This window comes from Macaca fascicularis, chromosome 9, assembly GCF_037993035.2.
Source record: "Macaca fascicularis isolate 582-1 chromosome 9, T2T-MFA8v1.1".
Taxonomy (NCBI): Eukaryota; Metazoa; Chordata; class Mammalia; order Primates; family Cercopithecidae; genus Macaca; species Macaca fascicularis.
Genome location: NC_088383.1, coordinates 110,407,530 through 110,434,843, shown reverse-complemented (window position 1 = coordinate 110,434,843; position 27,314 = coordinate 110,407,530). Strand labels below are relative to the sequence as shown.

Sequence of the window (27,314 nt, the reverse complement as noted above, 5' to 3'; positions counted from 1 at the left end):
TCTACCATCTACAGTTAAGAAGCATTTGAAGTTACTTTTCCTGAATAAGAACTCTTGATTTTTATATTCACTGCATGTAACCAGCTGTCCTGTACATGTATACCTAGAATGTTTTTTAAATAACTGGGAAAACAATGTCACCTGATTGAGAGTGATGGCTATGGCCAGGCCAACATCAGAGTACTCTTAATATAAGCTCCAGGGCTTAAAGAATGGCACATCACGAGTTTGCTGTCTTTTGTTTTGTTACTGGTAGCTTTTTATTTTAAGTAAGGCTGAATTTCATACCTGTCTAAGTGAATTCTTCTCTGGTATTATCTTCCTAGGGGGTTCGCCATTATTACAGTCTTCTCTCTCTGAGGAATTCTGTGAAAGAAAGTAAGCTTTAATTCAGTTCTCATTGTCTTTGATCTTATTCTGTGTGAGTAAACTGAATTACATTTCTAATTCTGTAAGTTAGAACATACATATATTTATACAATTATTCACTTGAAGATATATATACATACAGATATACACATATGTAAAATAAAACATATGCCCATGTATATAAATAAACTATGTAAGGATTTACATGGGAAGTATTTCATGTATCTTTAAGCACTGTGTAGGAGATCATATTCATTAGATCTCTAGCTTGCATTTTGACACAGGTTGACACTGGATACAAGAAAGTTCCAGCCTACACTTAGCTGATGACAACTAAAACCATGATTATTACCTTCTCTCGATTATAGTAAATGTTTGGTTGGCACAGATCTCCAAGTCTGGGTCCTAAAAATAGTTATTTCTCTTCCCCCTCTTCTCAGATTTGATTTTATTTTCTTTGATAAAAGTAGCATAGGACTTAAAAAAGTTTAGTTGGCAGTTTAGGATTAGAGTCCATTCCTTGGCTCTATCACCTCAAACAGCAGCTAGAGGACCCTAAAATGTCAGTGAGGTTTTTATATATGTAGGAGGGGGAAAAAACAACAATCCAATTGAAAACGAGTTCATAAGTACTAAAAATCTGCTAGTCAACATATGTAAATCACTATCTACAAGGCAAAATACAGAAAATCCAAATTACATATTATGTGAGTTCCATTTTCGGCAACGACATTAGTAACATTAATATTTAAAACCTTGCAGTTGTGCCGGGTGCGGTGGCTCACACTTGTAATCCCAGCATTTTGGGAAGCCAATGCGGGCAGATCACCTGAGGTCAGGAGTTTGAGACTAGCCTGGCCAACATGGTGAAACTCTGTCTCTACTCAAAATACAAAATTAGCTGGGTGTGGTGGTGGGTGCCTGTAATCCCAGCTACTCGGGAGTCTGAGGCAGGAGAATCGCTTGAACCCAGGAGGCGAAGGTTGCAGTGAGCCAAGATCACACCACTGCACTCCAGCCTGAGTGACAGAGCAAGGCTCCGTCTCAAAACAATAACAACAACAAAAAACTTGCAGTTAATATATTCTTTACATTACATATAGTCATAACATTCTAACTGGAGAGTTAGTTTATTTGTAGGTTCAGAAACTATTTCTAACACGAGAGTTTATCTGAAAATTTTCATACAAGCATGAAATTATTATTATACAAACATTACTGTGTTCTAAACCTACATGTAAGTTTCACTTTTTTGGTTTGTATTAGATACATTTTGAAAGACACTGAAAGAGAAAAAATGTACTGTGTCATTCTGAGGCCCTTTCACCTCTGTGACTAACACCTGTGTGTCACCTTTAGTAAGCCTGACAGGCCAGTACCCTAATGTGTTTCTTTTGGGCAGAAATATCTTATGAGGTTTAACTTGATATTTTACATTTGTGATGATCCCTTGTAAAAGTCCCTAAAATTAAAGAAAAAGCATGCTATATTACAAAGAAAAGGACAGAGACTCAACAACTTCAGAGTTCTAACTTTTTTTCCTCCCTATTTGGAAAAAAAGGAATGGAGATCATCTACCAAAAAATGGAGGAAGGATATAATTGAATTAATGACTGCAAAGCTTGACAAATGAGGCAACTGGCAATACACGCTAAGTAAGAATATCAAACAAAGAAAGGGAAAGGTCAACATTTAATCCATAACATCAAGTTGTATATTTAACTTTGCTTTTTTTTTTTTAATGTAAAGATCAATGTTTTAAACACCAAAATTAAATGCCGTTTATAATAAAAGCTTAAGCCAGTATCCAATTATAAACTTATAATTTGCAAGTAACTCTCTTTCAGGGCATGAAATTCTACCCTTCTTTAAACAAGAAAAATACCAGATAATCTAAACCTGTTTAATTCAGTGTAAGATCCTGTTTTTCAAAATTAATTATGTTTTTGGAAATGTTATCATATAACTTGGAAGCCTAATTATTTTTTGCTGGAAGTTTGTTGTACCACAGATACTATAAATCACATTTTTATTCTACAGGTACTTGGGCTGATACACAATTGCTGGCAAACTCCTCCATACTGAATTATAAAGTGAAAAACAGTCATCTCAACCTAACAGTCTGAGTAGTGACTAGCCCATATTCACAATTTTCTTCTTCCTGACCCTCTATTTTATCAGATTTAGATGGATAACCACTGGGTGGGTATTATTAAAATGTCTAAAGAATGAAAACACAAAGGGAGCTTAAAGGGTGTTACTAACATAACATAGAACACAGAGTTCCTTAGGAGTTCCTTTCCCCTTTCTATCCCACTAGGGCAAAGAATATTTAAGTGGTATTGTTAAAAATAACTCTTAAAGGGGGAAAACCCATAAACATTGGTATGTTCTTTTAATACAGATTAACCCAACACTTTTACTCTGGGCCATCCATCATGAGAAATCAAATCAAACAAAAAATCCAACTTACAATGTTGTTACAAAAAAATAGAGGTAGGGACGTTAAACAGTCATGATATTAGGAACAAGGATTAGGTACCCTCCTAATACTGAAGAGTAGAAGCAGAATGCCAGTGAATGAGATAACTAGGTCTACAGTCTTGAGGGTAAGGGGTAATGACGAAATAGCCATTTATACCTAAGTAGTCACCTCAATAGTTCTCAAAGCCTGTCCAACATCACCCAGGACAGTTATTTCTCAGCAACAGTTATTTCTTGCATCTTTATCTATGAGGATTCCCAATAAGCTATGTGCATGATTTTCCTAGGTCATCAAGCTAAATTATGTCCAATAAATTCTATTTAAGGATAAGTGATTAATATAAGCAAGAATCATCAATAGGTGCTAAAATTAGCAAGTGAGCCCAGTACTGTGGCATGTGCCTGTAATCCCAGCTGCTCAGGAGGTGGAGGCAGAGGGACTGCTTGAGCCCAGGAGTTTGAGAACAGCCTGGGCATCACAGCAACATACCATCTCAAAAACGTAAGTAAAATTTAAAACTAGAATAAGTGAGTGAAAGTTTGACAAATAACAGGATAGTCACATAATCTCAAAATATTTTTTCTGTAAGATACTTAATAGTTACGATGAAAAAAGAGTAACCTCACAGTGGAGAAATCCAGCAGATGCCACCTTAATATTATGTGCCTTTTGATATGATGTACTGAAAACGGCACATCACTTGTGAGGTATTCTTGTCAAAACCACAAAACTTAAATCTACTTATAAGAAAACTTCAGGCTAACCCAAAAATGAGTATTTTATTCCATAAAGTTACTAGTCTGCACCTAAGAAATGTCAAGGCCATGAAATAGACTAAGGAATTGTTTCAGATGAAAGGAAACTAAAGAGGTACCGCACACGCTGTTGAGGCAATTGGAAAATTTTTAGTAAGTTCTGCAGATGAACTAATAACACTGTATCAATATTAATTTCCTGATTGTTTCCCCACCATTAAAATTTACATACAGAAAAATTCACCCTTTTTGGTACATAGTTCTGTAAGTTTTAACAAAAACATATAGTTGTATAACACCACCATTAAAAAATGAAAAATTCCATCACTCCTAAAATTCTGTTGAAATTCTCCTTAATAGTCAACCCACTGCCCACTGAAAATCACTGATTTGTTGACTCAATAATTTTTGCCGTCTTCAGAATGTCACATAAATGGAATTATATCATATGTAACCTTTGAATCTGGCTTTTATCACTTAGCATAAAATATCTGAGATCTACTCATGTTGTTGCAAATACCAGTATTTCTTTTCCTTTTATTGCCAAGTAGTATTATCTACTGTATGGATGTGCCACAGTTTTGTTTATCCATTCAATTTCCTGACTTTGATAATCTGTACTGTGATTATTTTTATTAAAATATCTTTGTTTTTTTTGGAAACATACACTGAAACAATTAGGGGGGATGGAACATTACATCTGTAACTTTCAAATGGTTCAGAAAAAACAATACATAAATGGACGTATATGAGTGTGCATGTGTATTTATAAACAGCTATAATACAAATGTGGGAACATGTTAACATTAGGTAAATCTATGTGAAAGGGTGTAAGGAGATTCTTTGTGCTACTCTTTTCATTTGTCTATAAATCTGAAGTTATGTCAAAATAAAAATTAATTAAATCCATAATAAAATGTTAAGAAAGGGGAGAAAAGTTAGATAAGTGAAAAATACATTTTAGGGGGAAAATTCCACCAAATGTAATTAATGTTATACTCTACTGCTTAACTTTAAACCAACCCTAAGCAAACCTGACTGCTTAGAACAACAGATTCCCAATACTCAGATGGAAAGTTTCATTACAGTAAACAAATTGCAGAATGTGTTTGTAGTCCTTGAGTAATAATATTCTACGAATAGCAGCATTACAGTAGTCCCCTCTTATCCACAGTTTTACTCATGTAATTTCAGTTACTACGGTCAACCGAGGTCCTAAAATATTGAATGGAAAATTCTAGAAATAGTTTTCAATTGTGCACCTTTCTGAGTAGCTCTGTCCTGCCCAGGATGTGAATTATCCGTTTGTCCAATGTACCCACACTATACATGCTACTCGACCATGAGTCATTGACATTGTCTGCTCCTGACATCCCACCACCAACATCTTCATGGCTCAATAATCGAGGATCACCTGAAGCAGGTGGCATACTGTCAAAGGGTCAGTAGTAACCTAATACTGTGTCATAATGCCTAGGTCATTTACCTCACTTCATCTCATCACACAGGCATTTTATTGTCTCACATCATCATAAGAAGGGTGAGTACAGTACAGTAAGATATTTTGAGAGAGCACATTCATGTAACTTTTATTACTATGCCTAATTTATAAATTAAACTTTATCATAGGTATGTGTCCATAGGAAAAAACATAATATACATGGAGTTCAGAACTATCTGTGGTTTAGGCATCCACTGGGGAACATACCCCCTATGAATAAGTGGGGACTATAGTATATTAAAATATTTCTGTAAAAGTTGCTACACAACTTGTTACCTTTTATATTAACTCAAATATTTATTTCTTAGCCCAGTGCACAACTTGCTACCTTTTATATTAACTCAAATATTTATTTATTAGCTCAGTGCTTACTAGCTTAGAATTGAAAGGGCAGGATAAAAGTCTCCCTGTCAACTTTGAATTTAACTTCAAACTAGATGCATTTGGGCTGTAACACCTGCAGACACAGTAACAGAGGTTTGGGTAGGAAAAGGTCAATAAAGGAAATACTGCTAAAGCTCATGCATTAGACCTCAGGGATGCATTTTGGATAAAATGTTTCCACAACCAACTTGGGTGAATAAAAAAGATAGAGTAATTATATTAAAGTATTCAGGTGATAAGCTTAAACAGTCTCAAAATCAACATATCTAAATTTAAAGCACTCTTTTACCATCCTCACTCATTTCTAGGTCAGCCCTTTTCCTCCCAACTTTTCTTTTTATCCTAGACTTAAATCCTCAGTTTTTACTCATTCCTTTTTTTTTTCCTTTGAACATATCTAGCTAATTTCCGGTCTATAAACTTTTCCTTTGAATCATCTATTTTAATACATCTGACCCTACTTTTGCGTTTCCACTGCTTCTACTCTAGTCCAGACCCACAACACCTCTTACCAGTGATATTACTATTGAGAAAGCCTTCTGACATCCTTGCCTAAATCTATATCTGATATATTGTATACACTAGAGTTAGAATCTTTTTTTTTTTTTTTTTGAGACAGAGTCTCATTCTGTCACCCAGGCTGGAGTGCAGTGGTGACCTTGGCTCACTACAACCTCCGCCTCCTGGGTTCAAGCGATTCTCCTGCCTCAGCCTCCCGAGTAGCTGGGATTACAGGCATGCGCCACCACGCCCAGCTAATTTTTTTTTTTTTTTTTGTATTTTTAGTAGAGACGGGGTTTCACCATGTTGGCCAGGCTAGCCTTGAACTCCTGACCTCAAGTGATCCACCCACCTTGGCCTCCCAAAGCACTGGGCTGCCCGGCCATTAAAATCATCATTCTGAAAAGGTTTCTTTCCTGCTCAAAAGTCTTTTATAGCTTTTTGGAAATAACAGAATAAACCCAAACTTCTTAGTACAGCATCCATAAGACAGCCAACTTAACTCTCCATCAAAGTCTCTGTACCATTTACATGACATTATTTATCATTCACCAAAATAAGAATACCACTCATCTCTGTGTTTTTGTTAATTCTAGTCCCTCAACATTTAACAGACTTCTTTCCCAATCTCTTCATCTATTAAAAATCCCAATTCAAGAGTCAGCTAAAATGATACCTTCTTTGAGAAGCCTTTGTTTATCCCCTTATGTCCAACCCGCAGTTAGAATTAATTACTCCGAAGAAAAACTTCACTTCCAATTGGCACTTAATTCTTTATATCTCTTTATATCTCTACATGAACATGCGTCCCACCCTACACTACCCTGTAAATTCCTTCAAGGCAGGGCCAGTTTCTGTTTCATCTTATATTTCAGAGGTTCAGCACAAAGCTAGAGAATATAATGTGAATTTTAAAACGTTTTTTTGTTGGGAGGTAGAGGCAGGAGGATTGCTTGGGGCCAGGAGTTCAAGACCAGCCTGGGTAACACAGCAAGACCCTACCTCTACCAAAAAAAAAAAAAAAAAAAAATTGCTGGGCATAGTGGCACATGCTTGTAGTCCTAGCTACTCAGGAGGCTAAGGCAGGAGGACCGCTTGAGCCCAGGAGTTTGGGGTATAATCATGCCATTGTGCTCTAGCCTGGGTGACAGAGTGAGACCCTGTCTCAAAGAGAAAAAAAAAAAAGTTTCTTGGATTGAATACTATTGCCAGGTTAATCTTTCTTAAACACTGCTACTGTCATAATGGTCTTTCCCTAAAGTATTTTTAGTGGCTCTTTATTTCTATGAAATCAAACATGAAGTTCTAGGCCTGGTTTTCAGGACCATCCAGAATTCCCTACTATATTACACCAAGTTATTTTCCACAACACATCTTTTCTGCCCCAGTTAAGCAAGTTGCTTCATAGTCTCACCAACAGGTGATAGGATCTTGAAATTCTGGGACTGATTCTTTTTTAAAGACAGAGTCTTGCTCTGTCACATCAGGCTAGATTGCAGTGACATGATCATAGCTCTTTGTAACCTCCAACTCCTGGGCTCAAGTAATCCTCCTGCCTCAGGCTCCCTACTAGCTAGGACTACAGGTGTACGCCACTACACCAGGCTAATTTTTCTATTTTTTGTAGAGACGGGAGTTCTCACTATATTACCCAGTTGGTCTCAAACTCACGGCCTCAAGCAATCCTCCCACCTCAGTCTCCCAAAGTGCTGGGATTAGAGGCATAAGCCACAGCACCTGGCCTGGAAGGATTTTTAACTCCAGTCTAGTTCACTCAACAATGATAAACACAAGAAGATTATCTCATCTATTCAAGTCTTACACATTCTTAAAATGAGGTTCAACTGTCATCTTCTCTACGAAACCATACAACTACTCCACCTTACTCTACCGGAAATTCTTTAACTAAATTTTAATCTTGATCCACACAACTGGCACTTAATTAGATAAATGTTTGCACTGTTACTTCCAACTAACCAATAAGACTGAAAGATTACTGGGTAAAGTCTTTGTAGCTCCCTCTACCAACTAACACATTACATAAGTACACAGATAATAGATGCTCAATGAATAACTGAAACCCTAAACCCACACTGTACAGCTAGCTTAAAAAAAAGTTTTTTGTTTTTTGTTTTTTTGTTTGTTTTGTTTTTAATAGAGGAACTTCAGTGGCAGCCCAACTGCAGTCCTACTGTCCCACTACTTATAATGCCAGTATGATCAGTTAGAACTAGCAGTTACAAGCTCTGGCCTGACACATATTTTTGTAAATAAAGTTTAACTGACCCATAGCCATGCCCATCCATTTAGGATTTGTCTGTGGCTGCTTTCACACAATGGAAGAGGTAAGTGGCCACAAGAAAGACGCTATGTCCTACAAAGCTTCAAATGTTTATTATCTGGCCCTTTACAGACAAAGTTTGACAACCCTTAACCAAAGCATTCCTAACTTTGAGGGTTGTTTGTATTTTTGACTGCCCAATTCAAGAAGTAAAGATGTTCTGATGGTAGCACACAGCAGGTTCATAGCTGGGGCGACATTCTCCATGACCTAGTAAGTGGCTTATTTACTATTTTCAGTTATGTATTTGAACACACAACTCCTGATAAAATGGATAATTAAGAGTTTATTATATAATCAAATAAAAATTGAACTAATTTACACAGTGATGAAAAGTCAAGCCACCCATAATGACTTATAATAATCTTTGAGTAAGCATCTTGCTCAAGGTTGGATGGTGCAATAGAGCCTGAGCCTGTTTGAAGAGACATCTGTTATAAATAAAATAACCAGCTCCAAAGCTACAAGCTAACATTTCCCACCAATGCCACATACTTCACTGGGAGGATTCAAAGGACACTGTAACTGGGATAATTATATCATTTTAGCAAAGCAGGTAAATTGTGGTGGATTACAATTCTGACTTTGAACACATTTAAAAAATGAAATCATCTGCTCATCATCGTGTAGAATGACAACCCACATGAAGGAAAAAATACTGAGACCAATTTCTAGTAACTAATTGCAAACATAGTGAGCTTCAATGGTAAATTAGTAATTTGATTAGTACTTTTTCCCATTAACTTGTTATGTGACTTGAAGTTAATAATAGCCTCCAAATATACATTTACAATTTACAAAAACAGAAATTACTATTCTACAAGGTTAACAGATATTTTAGTTACATGGACAAAATCACTCAAACTCTTCAATGAAAGGTGTCATTAAAAAAAAAAAACACTGTGTGTGTGTTTAAACAAATTTTAATTAATCCTTTTAGGATACAATGGCGAAAAACTTAGGTCATTTAAGTTCAGAAGCTAATCGGAATATCCTATTCAAGGACCCGTTTTAGGGAGGACCGAAAGTGTCCTCCTAAGATATTCTCTGGCATGTTTTCATGCACACTGCTTCTCCAGCATGTTTATCATTTGACATACTCTATTAAACCACAACCACATCAAGGCCTCCCTATGCTGCTAAACTCAACGGATCCACCAGTTAAGGCTTTCAAGGAGTGCTCTTTTCTAGTAATATACCAATTCCAAGCACAGTGCTAACGAGTAGATAGAATGGACAACATTCCCTGGGACAACCAAAGAGGACTTCCATTAGCACCGCCTTACTCCCTGTGACAGAAGTCAAAAAACTGCCAAGCAGGCTTTTTCCCCGCCACACTGTTCGACACTAATCATAAAACACTACAGATGCATCCTTTCTCAAAATGCAGAGGGATTGTGTGTATTTGCAAAGAACAACTATTTTCTATGCTTCCAAATTCTTAATCCTGTTTGGAGCTGTCAGTGGGGGTTAATGGAAGCCTTGGATAGGAGAATTCCAATCTGGTTGGCAGATGGATAGGTTGGTTATAGCTACATAACTATGTCTTGCCTGCAGGCACAATTCAGAACACTGTTAAAGCAATATAAAGTCTCTGTCAAGCTGAACCATTTGGATCAGTAGCAAGGAGAAATAATAATAAAAAAGAAGTTCATTTCTGGGCCTTGTGCATTTATGCTAGTATGCAGAAACTGATTAATTGTCATAGTGCACTGGTCTTCTATACCTCAGATTTCTACTTCTGGAGTAGATTTTGCATGCTAATATAATCATTCTCCCTCTTGAGACATTAGCAAATAATCAAATGAAAAACAGGATCATAATTTACTGAGATTCGAGCAATTCTCTATGCAAATTTGACTTGTTATTGCTGCTGCCTCGTTAATCTGAATGCCTTTGACAAACTCCTTTGATTTATGAACTCGTGACAACTCCAATGTGTATATATTTTGCTAGATTGACATTATCATTAAGAGTGGGTGGACTGAGCTCACATGAATGGCTGATTTTATTCGCTGGTGTCTGCTGCTCAACAGCTGAGCATCTCCTCCTCACAAAGCCCCTGAGCGGCAGGCTCTTCCCATCTTCCCATCCATTCATCATCTCGATGTTAATTGGCCCAGGCTTTAAGCAAATTTTCAACACGATTTAAAGGCACGATGACACTGATTACTGACCCTCTGCCATACGGTGCCTATTGATTAACCTGACAGAGATGATGAGCTTGAGGGAAACTAGGTGTGTGGGGACCTCGGGGGGAAAAAATATATTGTCTATGCAGGCAAACACTTGTCATTACCTCACAAGCCAGAATTTGCACAGCACACATTCTTAAAACACACTACTGTTTTAACACCTACAGCTAACACAGAAAGTGCTTTCTGTATTCAGAGATTACAGATAAGTCATGTCAAAGCGCATGACACATTCAGTATTTAGAAGAACTCCCTAGATAGATGGCTGCCTTTCAACCAATTATGCTTGTTCTGGCTGATGTGTCTAATTCAGGTTAAATTCAAAGACAGTAACTGGGTGGCCTGGTAATGTTGTATCAGAAAAAAATAAGAATGAGAAAAATTAGATTCTTGACAATAGAGGAAGGAAGAAAGGAAGGATTAAAATTATTTGCTGCCATTCTACCACTATTAAAAGGAAAAGTACTCTTAAAGAGGAAGAAAACATCAACCTGATTATACGAATTTTGTTTTCTGTTCTTTTAATACCTCTGCCTAATTGCAACTGTCAAACTATTCCTGGCACAGAAATTATACCCACAACTGAATTATTTTAAAATAAAGTATATTTTAAGTCTAACAAACATTCCCTTTAAATTCTTGCTTGCCCATTTTCAACAACTGCTGTGCAAACTGCTATACTTAGGAAAATTGTGCAGGATCTTTAACATTAAGCTTCATAAAAACTAAATGTTGCATTATCAGAAAAAATGAAAGTTCATAATAGTCACTGAGCATTAGTAACAAACAGAAATCTGCCGTAAAATATTGCTAGTCTGTGAATTTACACAATGTCATGCAGCACCCAATATCAGGGATCAGACAGAAAACATCTTTAGATAGGATCAGTTATGATCTAAAACAAAGCCAACAAATATCCCCTCTCTGGCCACACATATCACCTTGTTTACTTACGAGTCCTGGGGGGACGGCCAATATACAATTTTATACACGAAGATTTTGGGGCAGCACTAACAGTTATTTCAAAGCTAAAATAATAGAAAACTGAACAACCCGGCTGTAGCACCTATTACAGTGACATGGGCTGTTAATGTAAGAGATCAAATGTTTTTCAAGTCAAACAGCATTGGTGCCTGTTATACTGGAACATGTAGCTTACTCCCTAAAAGCCTGCCTCCTGCTCTTTTAAGATAAACAAGCTAAACTAAGCACTGAGATACTCTGATAAGGATAGAAGAGATGAACTGCATCAGGGAGTGACAAGGCAAGGACATGAATGAGCAGTGTTGCTTTCTGTTAACTTCCAAGTCACCGAAAATATCACAATACAACATTTTAATATTTCACCATTAATTAAAAGTCTAGCTATAGGAGAAAGATAAATTTGTAGCAATAAATATGGGTACCAAAAAAGGGAGAGGGGCTAAAACAGTTATCTATTTTGTGAATAGAAGCAATATTACACAGCTGTCTGAACACAGTCAGCTTTGTGACTTCTTAATCGAAGGTTTGAACATCAACTTAGCAATGACTATGAGTATATAAAAGTTTGTAATTATGTTAATATGCTCCACATCAGAAGTAATAGTCCATTTAAACTGTAAAGTTTTTTTTTTTTTTTGGTTCTAAAGCCTTGATTTAAAAACAAACAAAAAAACTTCCTACCTTACCCTTTCACGTAGATTTTTTTTTTTTACATTTTATCCTGCTTAATGTATGAATGCAATTACAAAATTACATCTATTTATTAAAATGTGGGTTAATATTTTAAAATCCCAAACACGCTTGCAAAGCAGGCATCTTATACTACTGTAGGTTGTTTTTTTCTTGATGGAACTAAAAGGACAACTTTCAGGGGGGAAAAAAGCAATTCACCCATATGTTTACACTATTCAAAATGCAATAACAATGTACAAAGTAGCGAAATAAGGCAAATGAATTAAAATTCACCATGGGGATTTGAGATAGAAAACCATACACAATAAAAAGTTAAGCGTACCTATCATGTAAACAAAAATGTAACTAGCTTAAGTTACCTTTTACCGTTAAATCTCTATGAATCTTTTTAAAAACTGCTTTCCTCTTTAAGACGTTACCTTCACAATTATGTGTTTTGGACAGGTTTTTTCATGCCATGATTTTCTTTGCTACCATATTTACAAAAATATTTCATCCAGAGATCCTCTGCATATAGTTTTGAGTAAATTAAGAGGCAAACATTTGCTTCTACTAATAAGGACATCTGGTTATTTTTGTAACTCAAAGACCTCTGTAGATTTTCTTATGTAGATTTTTTTTTAATCAAAATAGGACTGAGAACTATGGAACCCTTAGGATGTATGACAAAATTCTTTCTCTCTGATGAATTTTTTTTTTCTGTCATCCTTGTTTCTGGGTTTTTGTTTCTTTTTGCTAAATGACTTTCATCCCCTTGCTTTGGTGTTATTATGACAACAATATTTTGGAAGAAATTTAAGATTCCTTTAAACTTGATAAAAGCTAATATCCCCAGATGTGAAACCATCCCAAGTAAATAAACTACATTTCTGAAAACTAGACTGGGCTAGATTAAGATCTGTGTTTATGTGTATATCTCTAATATGGACTGGCTCTTGTTTAATCATTATTATTTTTCCTAATTAAGAAATTATTATATAGGCTTATTACTATACTGTGTCCTTCCCCACTAATGATACTGCCTTAATGTCTCTTCGGGTCATTAAAATTACAAATACCATTCCTCTCACCTATTTCTATAAATTTTTGGTTCCCAAGGCTGAAAAACATGTCTCAGCATAGATCTTGAAGGGTGTACCTTAAAGAAAAGTAACATATAGGGAGAGAAAAAAAATCATATACCATACATTATATCCCTTGCTTTCCTCTTAAAACGGTAAGTAGACTAATTATACCCCTTATTTGGGATACTTGAGTTTAATCTGTAACTTTTGCTGTAAATCCTGCTTTGCATTTTCTGCTCATCTCCACTATAGAAATGAAAAAACTAGAATGAAATAAAATGTTTTTAAACAGAAAACAGCAAATATAACTCAGATTAACTGCATTCTCATGGGTCTCTAAGTAGCCAGACCCTAAGGTAGTATTGGCCTAAGGATTTAAAATTTGAGAAGACTTCTATTGCTGAAGGGTCAAAGGTTATAAACACCAATTCATGTCTTCAATTTTTAATCTGTTAACATCACCAAACAACAAATGAAAATAAAACCAAAACAGATTAGCCTGGAGTTCTACTAGGGGTAATTTAACAAATTTAATGGGAAAAATGGCTAATTTTACTGCTCCAGGGATAAACAACCTTGTTGGTTTGTTGTTGTTGTTGTTGTTGTTGTTTTAAAGCAATGCTCTTTGATGTGTAAGTAACAATTTTTTAAAGATGTTTTTTCTCCAATAGAAGGAAACTGCTTTTTTCTATAGCAATGTAAATAGTTTCTACTTAAAGAATATCAAAATTATTTCTCTTAAGCCTAAGATCTTAAGTTATTGGAATGCTAGAGAATGGCTGTATACCTCTAATCTACCATTTTGCTAACTATACAGGATTTTGTGCATTTCTGACAAATCCTACAATTAATTTGATTATGTTGTCATTACTTTCCACACCGTAACTATCCTCTATTTAAAGAATCACAAGAAATGTACATCTTCTTTTCTCAAAATTATTCCACAAGTCACTAAATTATAGAAAATTTTACTATCATTTAGCAGAAATTGTTTTCTTTGGAAATATTAATAATACTTAGTTGACTGAAGAAAAAAATAAGTGATAAACAATCAAAATGTTTCCAAATTATTCTGTCTTTGATTAGAACCTAATTTTAAAGTGGCCTTTTACTTTAATTTAATTTAATAATCATTATAGCACTGAAATTCAAATTGGGCTAATTTTAATGAATGATATTTTAAAATCTGTTATTAGCTATCATCAATGGCATTTTGTTATTATTACTAATAACTGTTACTATAATTACTATTAGTAATTATTACTAATATACTAATATGTTATTAGCTATCATCAATAGCACTTGTTGCAGTATGGAATGGAAAACACCACTACAGAGTCTGGTAATAGATAATTGGTTTGACAGATATCAAACATCAATTTTAGTATCATAGTAGTTGTTCTTACAGTACAGAATTAGTAAATACCATAGTAGCTAATTGCGGTATTAAAGTATCTCCTGCCAAAATACCCTCTTGTGGAAACCAATGCATAATGCATCTTTTGCTCCTATACACAATGAAGGAATGGTTGACTTCAAAACCAGGTGCCTATCACTGCTGTACAAAGGACATTCTGGGTAGTGGTCAGTAAAGAAAGCATGGCCATTTCTAAATGCCAGTGGTTCCCAACATCTCCTTTCTTTCTGAGTGGAATCAAGTCTGAGAGCACTGACTTGTGGGTCATTCGACCCACGAGGGCCTGGATAGGTTTCAAGAATAACAGAGGTCATGTAATTGCCAAAAGAGCATTAGCCACTCAATCATAATGGATAATTAAATGACCTACATGATTCCTGAAATAGCTGCTCTATATTTGGTCTATTACTTGTGTCCCTCAAGATAAGCTACTCGTCTGGTCTGCCTTGACCCGCAAAAGTCCAACCTGCGCCCGAACACTAGCTGCATGCTTCTATTGCTTTGTAACCGGCCCCCCTACCCTATTCATGCCCCAGACTCGGCTTTCAAGAGGACACACATAAAAAATCAATCTTGTGTCCTTCTCCCTATTGTGCTCTCTGGAATACAAATGACTAAAGCAAAGAAAAAAATTAGTAAATTCCTTGTTTAGATCTTTGGCGGATAGAGGGAAGAAACATAAGAACTACAGAGAAGGAAAGTTGTGGTTAATTTTTTTTAAAGTTTTGCTCATAGGCCTTCAATGAACTTTTACATTCGATTATAAAGCTAGTCAGGGATTTTTTGTGGGCAGCAAGTCATTAAAACTTCAGTTGCCTAAACTGCATTTTTGATGGTGTTGAATATTAGACTCTTTCCTGGGCTAATTTTTCAGTCCATACAGAAAGCAAAGTGCCTCTCAACAAAATGAAATACACACAGCATCAACTGTTTATATAATAGCAGTAGCCAAAAAAGCAAGAATCTGTAATGCCTCAAATTTTCATCTCTCTGAATAGTTCAACAGTCTCACTATAATTCTTAGTCACAATTACAACCAAATAGAAGCCAGGTGCATCAAATAGCAAAAATGTACTGGATAATTTGCTTCTTTGGGAGGAAAAGGTCTGCCTTTGGCCCTAGAGGTAGCTGCACATCTAGCAAACACTACAGAAAAAGGCAAGAGACAAGTAACCAAAGACAACCTCACAATAATGGCAAGGGACACAGGATGTGAGGGACAAAAGAGCTCACATTTAGAATACCTTAGAGGCTAGTAGGATTTTTCTGTTTCCACAGGAAATTATATAGCTGGAGGCTACTGGCTATCCTGATCTCTTACTAGTACATGGATGGCTTATTAAACCTAGAACATATCTGTTTTAGTTAACTTCTGAGCAGGGAGGGGGTTTGGGGGTGAGGGGGGAGAGAACAAAATGTACTTAAATGCTGAATTTTTTCTCCAGGCTGAATGCCTTTCATCCAATAAGACATTCAAAGCAGTGACCCAGCAAATGGATTGAAAAAGCAATCTTCCGTCCCAGTGCCACATTATCATTCCTATTCAGTATTCTCCATGAGATATCTCAATCAGCTGTGTGTAAGTGACAACGCAGCCCATTGCTGGGTTAATTAAACATTTGACTTTAACACCCTCCCCATCATTAAGCAAATAAAAGCAGATAATTCAAACTGCACTTCATCCTCAGGGTACACAACACACATGTCAAAATTAAGAGAGTCCAAAGCCTCTGGGGAATTCTGTTGAGGCTATAATCAGTTTAAATCTTATCTGGTTTATCAATTATTCTATTGATTAAACCAAAGCGATTATACACAACTCCTCTGCCACATGGGATTGATGTCAGTAGAGCAAGAAAATAACTCCAGGAGGTTCCAAACTGATTTAAAAAGAGACCAACAGACAGACCGATAATAGTCGATTATTACATACCAGTGATCCATATACTGAAGAGTTGATTCTTAGTTTCAGGCGGGTGAAGTGAACTGTTTCCAATCACTATGTCCCTGCGCTATACCTTACAGTTGGCTTGAGTAAATTTATGTCTTGAAAGATCAACATATTTTCTACTGATTTAAACAGAAGCTAGCACGCTCAGCAGTTGAAATATATTTTATAGATACTGACCCCCTAAGCTCTAACAGAAAGAATCTCAAACAGGGAAAACTAAAATTTTTTCTAATCTTCTTACCTGTATGCATGTGACCAGTAAGATGCAGGAATGAAAAGGGACATATTTGAGAGCTGATACTCCTACAGATACACAATCAGCTATTCCAATGTCCTAAAACACCATCATTCTTGAAAAACAGAATCTAAGAAATCAGAAAGATCTTACCATAGAGTCATGACTCTTTTTATTAATTCTAAGGGCACACATCTTCAATGCCATTAATAACACTGAAAATATATAGTTGTATCTTCAAATGAAATATCGATAACTAAACCCTGACATATCGAGTTTCTACCAGAAATTTGTAACCACAATTTAGTTACCCTTCTGCCTCCATTCATTGTGTAATATCTTTCAAATGTCTAGAACCCCTATAACCTCAAGGCCATGCCCTACTATACACGAGAAAACCACTAACAAAACCTACTAACAAAATGGGGGAGGGTGGTTAGACTACTCCACACCTGAAATCTGTGCACTTACAGCCATGCTCTTCAGAAAGGAAATTTGTTCACTGCTATGCTGGCACCACATGTGCATTCAACCATAATAATTTAACTTATCTCCTTCAGATTTTTTGTTTTCAGACACACTAAGAAACCTGCATTAGCATGCTGTATTCTACACTCACCACTAGAAATACTGAGGGTGCTATTTGTAATTGTATTCTTTTTAAGAGGTTTATTCTCTGCAGCTGTTTTCTGCTTGCAGTGTATTTTGTGTAATCAGCACATCATCATAAATACATTGGCTGTTCCCCTGAGGGTAGCTGTCAGTGTTTAATTTACAGAACAACCTGGCCAATGTGAATTTTAACACTACAGCACTACGGCAAGGAGTTACCACACTCTGTGAAAAACAGGTTTCTATGAATTTTTATATCAAGAGCTGGTCCCAGGACAATTTAGGTTCTAGAAACAGACTGTTTAAAGAAGCACTTTATACCTTGTATGCAATAGACTCTTTCTCAGTTATAGCCTCAGTATGAAAGCCCCAGACTAACTATCAAATCACCAGTGTGAACTACCAGTTCAGAAGACAGCAAGGATTGAAAATCTATGACCAACCAGTAGGAGGCATTGTAACAAATATTATCATCTCTTTTTAAACTACATGTAGAGCTATCACAAACATCACTGTTCCCTTAGAAGGTATGTAAAGGCAGAGAGAAAACCATTTAAGACACAGACTAGTCTGGAATACACATTATCACTTTTTTGCTGAGATGAGATATATCTGATATGAACATAAGTATACCATTTCCTTAGGACTGTTACTAAGCCAGACCTCTAGCTCAACAAATTGGAAAAAAATACATATGACTAATGGATATTAACACTAGTAATTATAGGCATAGTGACTGGTATATAAGTACTTAATACATGTATAATAAATAACTATAAGCTCCTTGAGGATAGGTTTTGAATCTTAATTTATGCCCAATACTTTGTACAGTTATTGGCAAATAAAAGGCACTCTACGTGAATCGAATGGAGTTGTGGCTAGTTGTGAATGACCATGTTATTTGTAAAGCCTTACATCTACTTGATGTCAAAAGGATTTTCTAAATCAGTAAAATGTGTCAAAAGGATTTTCTAAATCAGTAAAATGTCCCTAAGGACAATATAAAAAGTACAAATTGTATGTGTTAGTCATTTTAGTGAGAGTTATTTGTACAAGAAATCTAAGTACCTCAATCTCACGATGAAAAACAAATTAGCCTACAAAATAATGGCATATTCAAACATATTTTAATAATGAAGATTACATAGAAGAAATTAAAACTTCTATGCTATATACTTGTTTCTATAACTTTAATATGATCAAATGGAAAGTGATCGTTTTAAATGCTCAGAATGGTAACCAATAGCACTTTTCTATTACTGAAGTGGTTTTATATGCACACATACACATTCTATAAATCAAGTGATTATACATATGTATTCTTCTGTTAAGGGCCATTTTTACAAATTAGAATGCCTAAAGTTAAACTGAATCAAAACATATTTCATGTTGAGTTGTCCTCAGTGTATCTGCTTTTAATGTTGCACAGGACTACATTTGCATGCTGTTTTACAAAAATCAGTAAATTGTGACTAAGATTCTTTTTTTCTTTTAAAGGAACAAAATAACTGACTTCACTTAGGAGGGTTTAAAACTTGCCCGAATTTGTGGTAAAGTTAATTTTTAAACTATTAAGTAGAACTACAATAGAGGCCAGGCATGGTGGCTCACGCCTGTAATCCCAGCACTTTGGGAGGCCGAGACAGGCAGATCACGAGGTCAGGAGATCCAGACCATCCTGGCTAACACGGTGAAACCCTGTCTCTAGTAAAAATACAAAAAAATTAGCTGGGCTTGGTGGCGGGTGCCTGTAGTCCCAGCTACTCGGGAGGCTGAGGCAGGGGAATGGCGCGAACCCGGGAGGCAGAGCTTGCAGTGAGCCGAGGTGGTGCCAGCAGTCTGGGCAACAGAGCAAGACTTCATCTCAAAAAAAAAAAAAAAAAAAAAAAAAGAACAACAGAGATCTGTACAACTTACTTTGATACTGCTGTAATATAAGCATAATCATATAAAAGCAAAATCTGGTAACACCTTTAAACTGACTGACCTCAGTATTTCTAACAACAAGGAAAAAAACTGTATTAGAAATATGAACAAGCCCTATATCATTTATCCTTTCTATGATGCTAAGACATTTCAAAAACGTTAATTCCTTTTGTCACTGAAGGGCAAAATGCGAAAAAAGATGACCCACCAACTTGATATTTTTTTCACCAGTTAAAAAAAAATTTTTTAATTCAGTTGAACATTTGCAACTTAGTACTTAAAAAAATTTATGCCTAATAAAATATATCTTAATTTTTAATAAAGAAATTTGTCACATTCTTTCCTTTTCAATTTAGAATTACAAAAATACATCCTGGGACCTTTTGAACTAAACTGGATGGGGTTAGACTGAGGTCACACTGTATTTTCTCTTCCTTGGAGACCACATAGTAGTTCCATAGGCTGCCATTAGATAGCAGCACAGTACACACCATCAGTCATGTCTCTCACAGTCTCTCCCGTTAAGGTTGGAATTATCTCAGTTACACACACACATACACACACACACACACAGAGAGAGAGAGATTCTAATTCAATTAGTGCAGTCGGCAACTCCAGAAAAGAGTAATTCAATTAGTGCATTGTGGAGCTCTACAGTACCTCTAAGCAGATGTTCACCATCTTCAGGAACTGGAGCTAGGTTTAAAATACCTGTACCACTTTGATATGCCACTACCTTATGTCATTTGTCAAAGTGCTTACATATGCTTTTCTGCCGTCAAAGAAAAGATGAGGAAACAAACAGGCTAAGTTCCTAGAAATTTTTCCATCATTAACAACAAAGAAGTATATGCAATCTTAGGCAGTAATTAAATTACATTATTTAAATTGTGTTCAAAACAAGACATGTCTACACTGTATTCTGACTTATTACACTTTTTTTTTCGAGACAAAGTCTCACTCTGTCGCTCAGGCTACAGTGCAGTGGGCGTGATCTCGGCTCACTGCAATCTCCGCCTCCCAGGCTCAAGCGATTCGTGTGCCTCTGCCTCCCAAGTAGCCTGTGATTATAGGCATGTACCACCACGCCTGGCTAATTTTTTGAATTTTTAGTAGAGACTGGGTTTCACCATGCTGCCCAGGCTGGTCTCAAATTCCTGAGCTCAGGCAATCCACCCGCCTCAGCCTCCCAAAGTGCTGGGATTGTAGGCATGAGCCACCACGCCCGGCCAAGAAAAACCTTTCTAATAGAACCAACAAAGTAGAAAGCAAGATGCTTCAAGAAGTCTGATTCACCAATAATGGTGGTGATCAGGCAGGGATTAGATGACTCCCTTCCAAACACATATCATAGAGGATTTCTATACTATGAGATGTATGTGACTAGATGGCCTCTGATGTCTGACCCAATGCTGAAACTCTATGGTTCTATGAATACACTGACGTTTGCTCATGAGGCAAGCCTGGAGTTTAAATAATAAAGCTAATCATTAATTGTGAAGGTGTGGTTGTAAAAAGCCCATAAGCTGTGAGGCATTTTCACTGTGTTGATGCATACTACACCAAGAAGAAGAAATTTTGTAGTTTCTTTGTACTAGATTTAGAAAACTCCATAAAAGCACATTTCAGTCTCACTTCTTAAACACTTGCATTCCTCTTATTCTTCTAAGACTGCAAAAAATGGTTTGTTTTCATTCATCCTGTAGAAATCAGCCAATGAGAAATCAATTTCTACAAGAATGATTTTTGAAAACTTCCCCACTGAGTCAAGACAGTGGGTTCTCATAGCTTAAATGCAAATCTACATCAATGTTTATGCTTTAAAAATTCAGAGCAATACTTAAAAACAACAATAACTAGTTCTTAATATCCCTCCCTTTGGTATTACTTTCTGAGCACAATATTTTTAAGTAAGGACAAAAATCTGTCTACAAAGGAGCAGGACTTATATTTTACAAGTATTATCTCCTCTCTTTCTAGCATGGCCTCAAAGCAGGAATTACCAACACCATTTTTCCAGTTCATTTCACTGGACTGATGCAGAACAGCTCTTGCCTTTCACATTTTCAGAGGAGAGGGATAAGCTAAATAGTTGCCTTTTTTTTTTTTTTCTTTTTTAGACGGAGTCTTATTCTGTCAACCCAGGTTGGAGTGCAGTGGTATGATCTCGGCTCACTGCAACCACCACCTCCAAGGCTTAGGCGATCCTCCCACCTCAGCCTCCCAAGTAGCTGGGACCACAGACTGGTACCACCACAACTGGCAAATTTTTTGTATTTTTGGTAAAGACAGGGTTTCACCATGTTTCCCAGGCTGGTCTCGAACTCCTGAGCTCAAGTGATCCACCCACCTCAGCTTCTCAAAGTATTGAGATTACAGGTATGAGCCACAGTGCCCAGCCATTGAAGTACTTTCAATACAAACTCTTTTTCATACTCCAGAAGAATTGCAAAAGGCCATTCATTCTCAGTTAAAACTTTACTTGTAAATTCTATGCCCCAAAATGGATAAAAATGAAAGCATACATCAACAGTGCTTCCTTAGAAGAAAAAAGTTTTTAAAAAATACATGTGTTGTTTTAAGATGTATTGTAATTTATAAACTCCTACTCGTAGCTTGAAAAAAAGATGTAATCTAAAACATAATCGAAAACTCATTGTATTACTACAAAATATTTTCCAAGAAATATACGGTGGCTTTTACAAGCAAGATTTTCTATTCATTTGGCATAAGCTGGACTAACATAAGCATAATGTTCCTTTCATATTACCTAATGAACTTTCTTACTATAAATAAACATTTTCCACACTAAAAATACTATTTTTCTTTCCAAAATTTTAAAGTCTTCTATAATTTGACCACTTGTTAAAGACACTGGATAATCAGAGCAATAAATAAAATAGCTGGGTGAATTTTGATTGGCCTGGTAATACCGCCATACAGTACGCTATCAGTTTAACAAAGTATGTCACTGCATCTCTTTACCCAATACCACTTTGCCAACTTCCTGCCTCCATAAAAACAGAACTGGGACCCAACTTGATGCTTCCTTACAATAGGGTGTTCCATAAATTCCACTATTAATAATACACTAACCCAACTTTATCTCTTTTGCCCACAGCCTGCATTTATTTTCCAGTGTTAAGTTTGGCTCTATCAGCATCACTCCTTTTTAACACTGTCCCTTTTCATGCATTTAAGGCAACTACTTCCAACCCTATCAATGAAAGCAGACAAATGGGGGAGAAAGGAATGAACCGCAAACACCTCAAACAAGAAAGGTTGCTTTAAAAAACCAAGTGTCACATTCTGACAGTTCAATATTTCATAGCCAATACAAGGAATGTACAACGACACTGCAACTTTAAATCTTTTCTTCCTATGTCAGTCTCTCTTTCTCTCATTGTAATGCCAAAGGGAACAGCAATCAGAGTGGAGATGTTCTACGTGATAGAGGTCAGGACACCATCGGATCAACGTACCAGAAACACGACCTTGTTTATTTTTTTTCCACAGTATTATTGTTTACAGGGTGCTTTGCTCGTGTACCTTGTGGTTCTTAGCTAAAAGATGAAATTACAGCCCAGGATGAAGCGCTCAGGCACACATCCAATTTGTGTTTCCATCTCAGAAAACAAAAAGCTTCTAAGGCCCTCAGGCTGCCATTCAAACTTGGAGGCTGACATTTTTAACAGCATGAACCAGAGACTGGCAGAGAGAATGATCTAATGCATTTCTGACTTGTCAATCAAAGATCTCACCTCTGCTGTCTTGTAAACAGTTGGGGACCATCTAACTACATTCATAAACCTAGGGAGAGCTTACTGCCAGCTGGGGTGCTGTAGCCACATGCTCTGGCTTCTATTCGCCAAAATCATGATTCAGTTTTATAATCTCACTGTAAATAGTCCATAGGCACATTTCCAGGACTACTGGAATTGAACCAGAGTAGGGAATACAAAAGAGATTTTGGTCAAATATTATGTTATTTTCAAGCTGCTGGAATCCTGTACTCATTTTATCCTCATTTTACCAATTCTCCCCAAAAGATTGCACTGTGCTACAGTTGAAATGCTTAAAAAAATAATGACCTGCTTTTTAAAAATCTAGGGGAAATATACTAATATTATATTACAAATTTCCCTTGTAGTTTATTACCAGTAACAAAACAAGTACTACCCCAAACAATGGCTCATATAAAGGGTAGAAACTACAATGAACAGTAGCAACTATATTTTGGTAAAACTAATCATGTACTTTCTTTTAAATATAAAACTTAAATTCATATACAAAAGCTTTGTACTTACTAATCTGACATAATGTAGTATATATGTATGTGTATGTGTGAAACATAAAAACATAAAATTAGATTACTTATATTGCTAATGAGAAGACTTATATTGCTATTCTTTCCCTTCTGTATATGACTATCTAATACAACACACATAAGAAGTTAGACCCAATCAGGAATTTTTGTTAAAGAATCAAGTACGAAAATGAATACTTCTTTTCTTCATGTCAATTTTACAGGGCACAGAATTCCAGTTTAATTCATACCAAGCTATAGATAATAGGTTTGCAACAAAGGTCTGGAGGATTAGAATGGTGTACCTGAGAACTTTAAAAGGCACATGACAGATAACCCAGCAGGAGAAGGTACACTGCAAAATTCCATTTCCATGTGATGTACTGCATCCCAAAGCCCAAATAACTATTTCAATATAATAGACTTGTTCTTCAGAGGACTGGTCATGAGAATAAGCTTAGAAAAGCTCAAAACTACTCAACACCACTCCCAGGAAAAACAAAACTCATGAGTATCAGCTCCCAATGGTAAAGTATTACAGTTCTTGGACAGCTAAACAGCCACACAAAGTCAAGAGATTGGTCTTTTTTTTTTTTTTTTCTCAATGAGTCATTTGTAAATAACTTGGGCTTCTCTCTTCATGAAAAACGACAAAGGAAAGAGCTTTCTGAATGGTGTCTACTAAGATTCTGTAGCTTGGCAGCAGACATAAAATACCAAGTCTAGAAACGCATACAAACAACAAAACACTACCCTATAAAGCAGAACAATAGTGAAAGAAGGTACAAATAGTTGTGGCAGTCACAAAACATCAAATAATGATTCCTGAATAGTGCAAAAAGAATTCCTGCAGTACAATGGCCTCTACTCGGTACAAACAAAGATGGCAATAACAAGAAGGTAATCTCATAGTATAAAGAAAGTAACAGTATCTCTCCAGGCTCCAGAGAATACAGGTGGGTCTTGACTGCCCACAGCCAGAATTTGTCTCATAAGGACAGTCATCCGAGAAGCTCCCATCACCTCTTTAAGGTTTTCATCAATTCCATCCTTTTGGTTTGTGTTTCTTATACTGGGGCAACACCAGGCCCCCCAAGGGTATCTGTATCTCCCTTCTGCCATTAGAGGTACTGTTGAAGTTAAGTCAATTAGGAAAATCCAATATTATTCAAAACAAACAAAATAAGCAATAAACCCTTATCTAGAGTGAAGAGTTTGATTTTTAGGATCCACCATGAAAAATTTAAAGAAAAAATTAAGGAAATCTGATTGTCTCACAATAAGATAATTTGGTTTACTCTAAATATTAGATAATGCCACACTTTCGCCTGTGAATGAACATTAGCCGCATCATAGACATGTCAAAATACTCAGCAATAAAGGAGCCTGTTGTTTCAAAACTTGAAATAATTATTTAAGTAACTAAGCAGGCATCTGGAGAGAGAAATCAGCCTAAGATGTCACTTCTACAGGCAGACTATTTCCAAATAAGACTATTTCCAAAATAAGATAAAATGTAGCAAATTCAGGTCATCTCTACTTTTCTCACTGAATGTATATAAAAGTTGGAAAGGCAGAAGGTGATCAATAGATTTAAACGTTGGCTAAAATATTTTAAAAATCCATAATTACACTGTTTTTAAAAGACACAATCTTTTTTTATATATATACTTTAAGTTCTAGGGTACATGTGCACAAGGAGCAGGTTTGTTACATATGTATACATGTGCCATGTTGGTGTGCTGCACCCATTAACTCGTCATTTACATTAGGTATATCTCCTTATGCTATCCTTCCCTCCTCCCCCCACCCCACAACAGGCCCCAGTGTGTGATGCTCCCCTTCCTGTAAAAGACACAACCTTTAATATATTTCCAATATTTTGTTCATGCACTTTTAATTCTGTGCCTAATCGAGGCTTAATTAAGAAAGGGTCACTTTCAGCCAGGCGCAGTGGCTCATGCCTGTAATCCCTGTACTTTGAGAGGCTGAGGCAGGTGGATCACCTGTAGTCAGGAGTTCGAGACCAGCCTGGCCAACATGGCAAAACCCCATCTCTACTAAAAATACCAAAATTAGCTGGGCGTTATGGCTCATGCCTGTAATCCCAGCTATTTGGGAGGCTGAGGCAGGGAGAACTGCTTGAATCCAGGAGGCGGTGGTTGCAGTGAACTGAGATCGTGCCATCTAGCCTGAGCAACAGAGTGAGACTCCATCTCAAAAAAAAAAAAAAGAGAAAGGGTCATTTTCAGTGTGCCTAATGATTTCCATCTTTTCTCTAGGTTGCTGCTTATCACTATCAGCATTTTAATTTTACCAGTGTCTATTATTTTATAGAATAAGGATAAAATGCAATAAAATAGTCAAATAATTGCACAAACATATGCTGCTGTGAAGATAAAGATGTTGACATCATTGAAACTGAACTGTTAACTGGCTGGCAATGCTACTATATAATAGCTCAAAATGAACATTTGTTCAACAAGAGTCCAAATTTCACATACAGGATCCACTTCCGAGGGGATCATCATAGTTTGAACTGAATAAAAGCCAAATGTATAAAATTTGAGGACTGCTCACAAATCAGACTCTGCATCTGTGTGTGTGTGTGTGTGTGTGTGTGTGTGTGTGTGTGTGTGTAAATGTGTGGTCCGGTTAATTATCATTATTTCTCTCTCTGAATACACAACATGTGTGTATGTACGCACAGGTACTACTAGAAATAATTCAATGCTTTCTTGCCTCCCACCCCATATATGCTATTCAATAGTTTTCTTCAAATTATCTGTCTATTCACAGTCATTAATTCAGCAAAAGTATCAACTACTATACTTGACGCTGGAAACATGAAATGAACAGAACATAGTGCTGCCCTCAAGGAACTCACAGTCTAATGGGAGAGAGGGACAAATACACAAACAACTATACTAGCTTATCAGTGCTATGACGGGGATGCTGTGGGTACAGATCCTCTGACTAGTTTGAGAGAGAGAAGATAAAGATCAGGGAAGACTTTTATTCTACCTCAGCTTGAGCTGAATCTTGAAGACTAGGTAGATAAAGGCAGAGAGTGGGTAAAGGACAATAGGTGTTTGTAGGGGGGTTTTTCAGGTAAGCAGAACAGTATATGCAAAGGCACAGATATATAAAAGAACACTGCACCTTTGGGGAACTGAAAAATTTGAAATGACTAACAATCACATGACAGGGAGGTGGTGGTGAGATATAAGCCAAATTCAAACTTTGTTCAATTCAAAAACATGTGAGCAGCTATCCATGAGATAAACAGTGACCAAAATCAGTATTACCAGATGATGAATGTAGAATTTGAGCAATATGATATAGGTGAAATGCAGAAATTATTAGTATCACTGAAATGGCAATCTCTGGGAGGACATTTAAAATCCTTCCTTCTTTCTACTTCTCTGTATTTTCTACAATTAATATTAAATGTTTAAATTGTATATCTCATAATTTAATTAAATGGTAATAAAAATACTTAAAAACAAAACTATTATTTGGGCGTGTGTGTGCACAGGCACACATGGATAGATAAGTCATTCCAGATCAAAGGACACTAACATGTTAATTTAGC

At 36.3% G+C, this 27,314-nt stretch overlaps 1 protein-coding gene across 9 annotated transcripts in view; it reads right to left on the bottom strand.

Annotated features, from left to right (window-relative positions):
- The window catches only part of BTRC (beta-transducin repeat containing E3 ubiquitin protein ligase), a 206,923-nt gene that overhangs the window by 96,551 nt on the left and 83,058 nt on the right, over positions 1-27,314 (bottom strand). For 6 of the 9 annotated variants that reach the window (XM_045361411.3, XM_005566241.5, XM_074002532.1 and 3 more), the window contains one exon: positions 289-366. The exons of the other annotated variants lie outside the window; for them this stretch is intronic. In XM_045361411.3, coding sequence (XP_045217346.1) covers positions 289-366 — 78 coding nt within the window. The remainder of the gene's footprint in view (positions 1-288; positions 367-27,314) is intronic. 9 annotated transcript variants of the gene reach the window in all.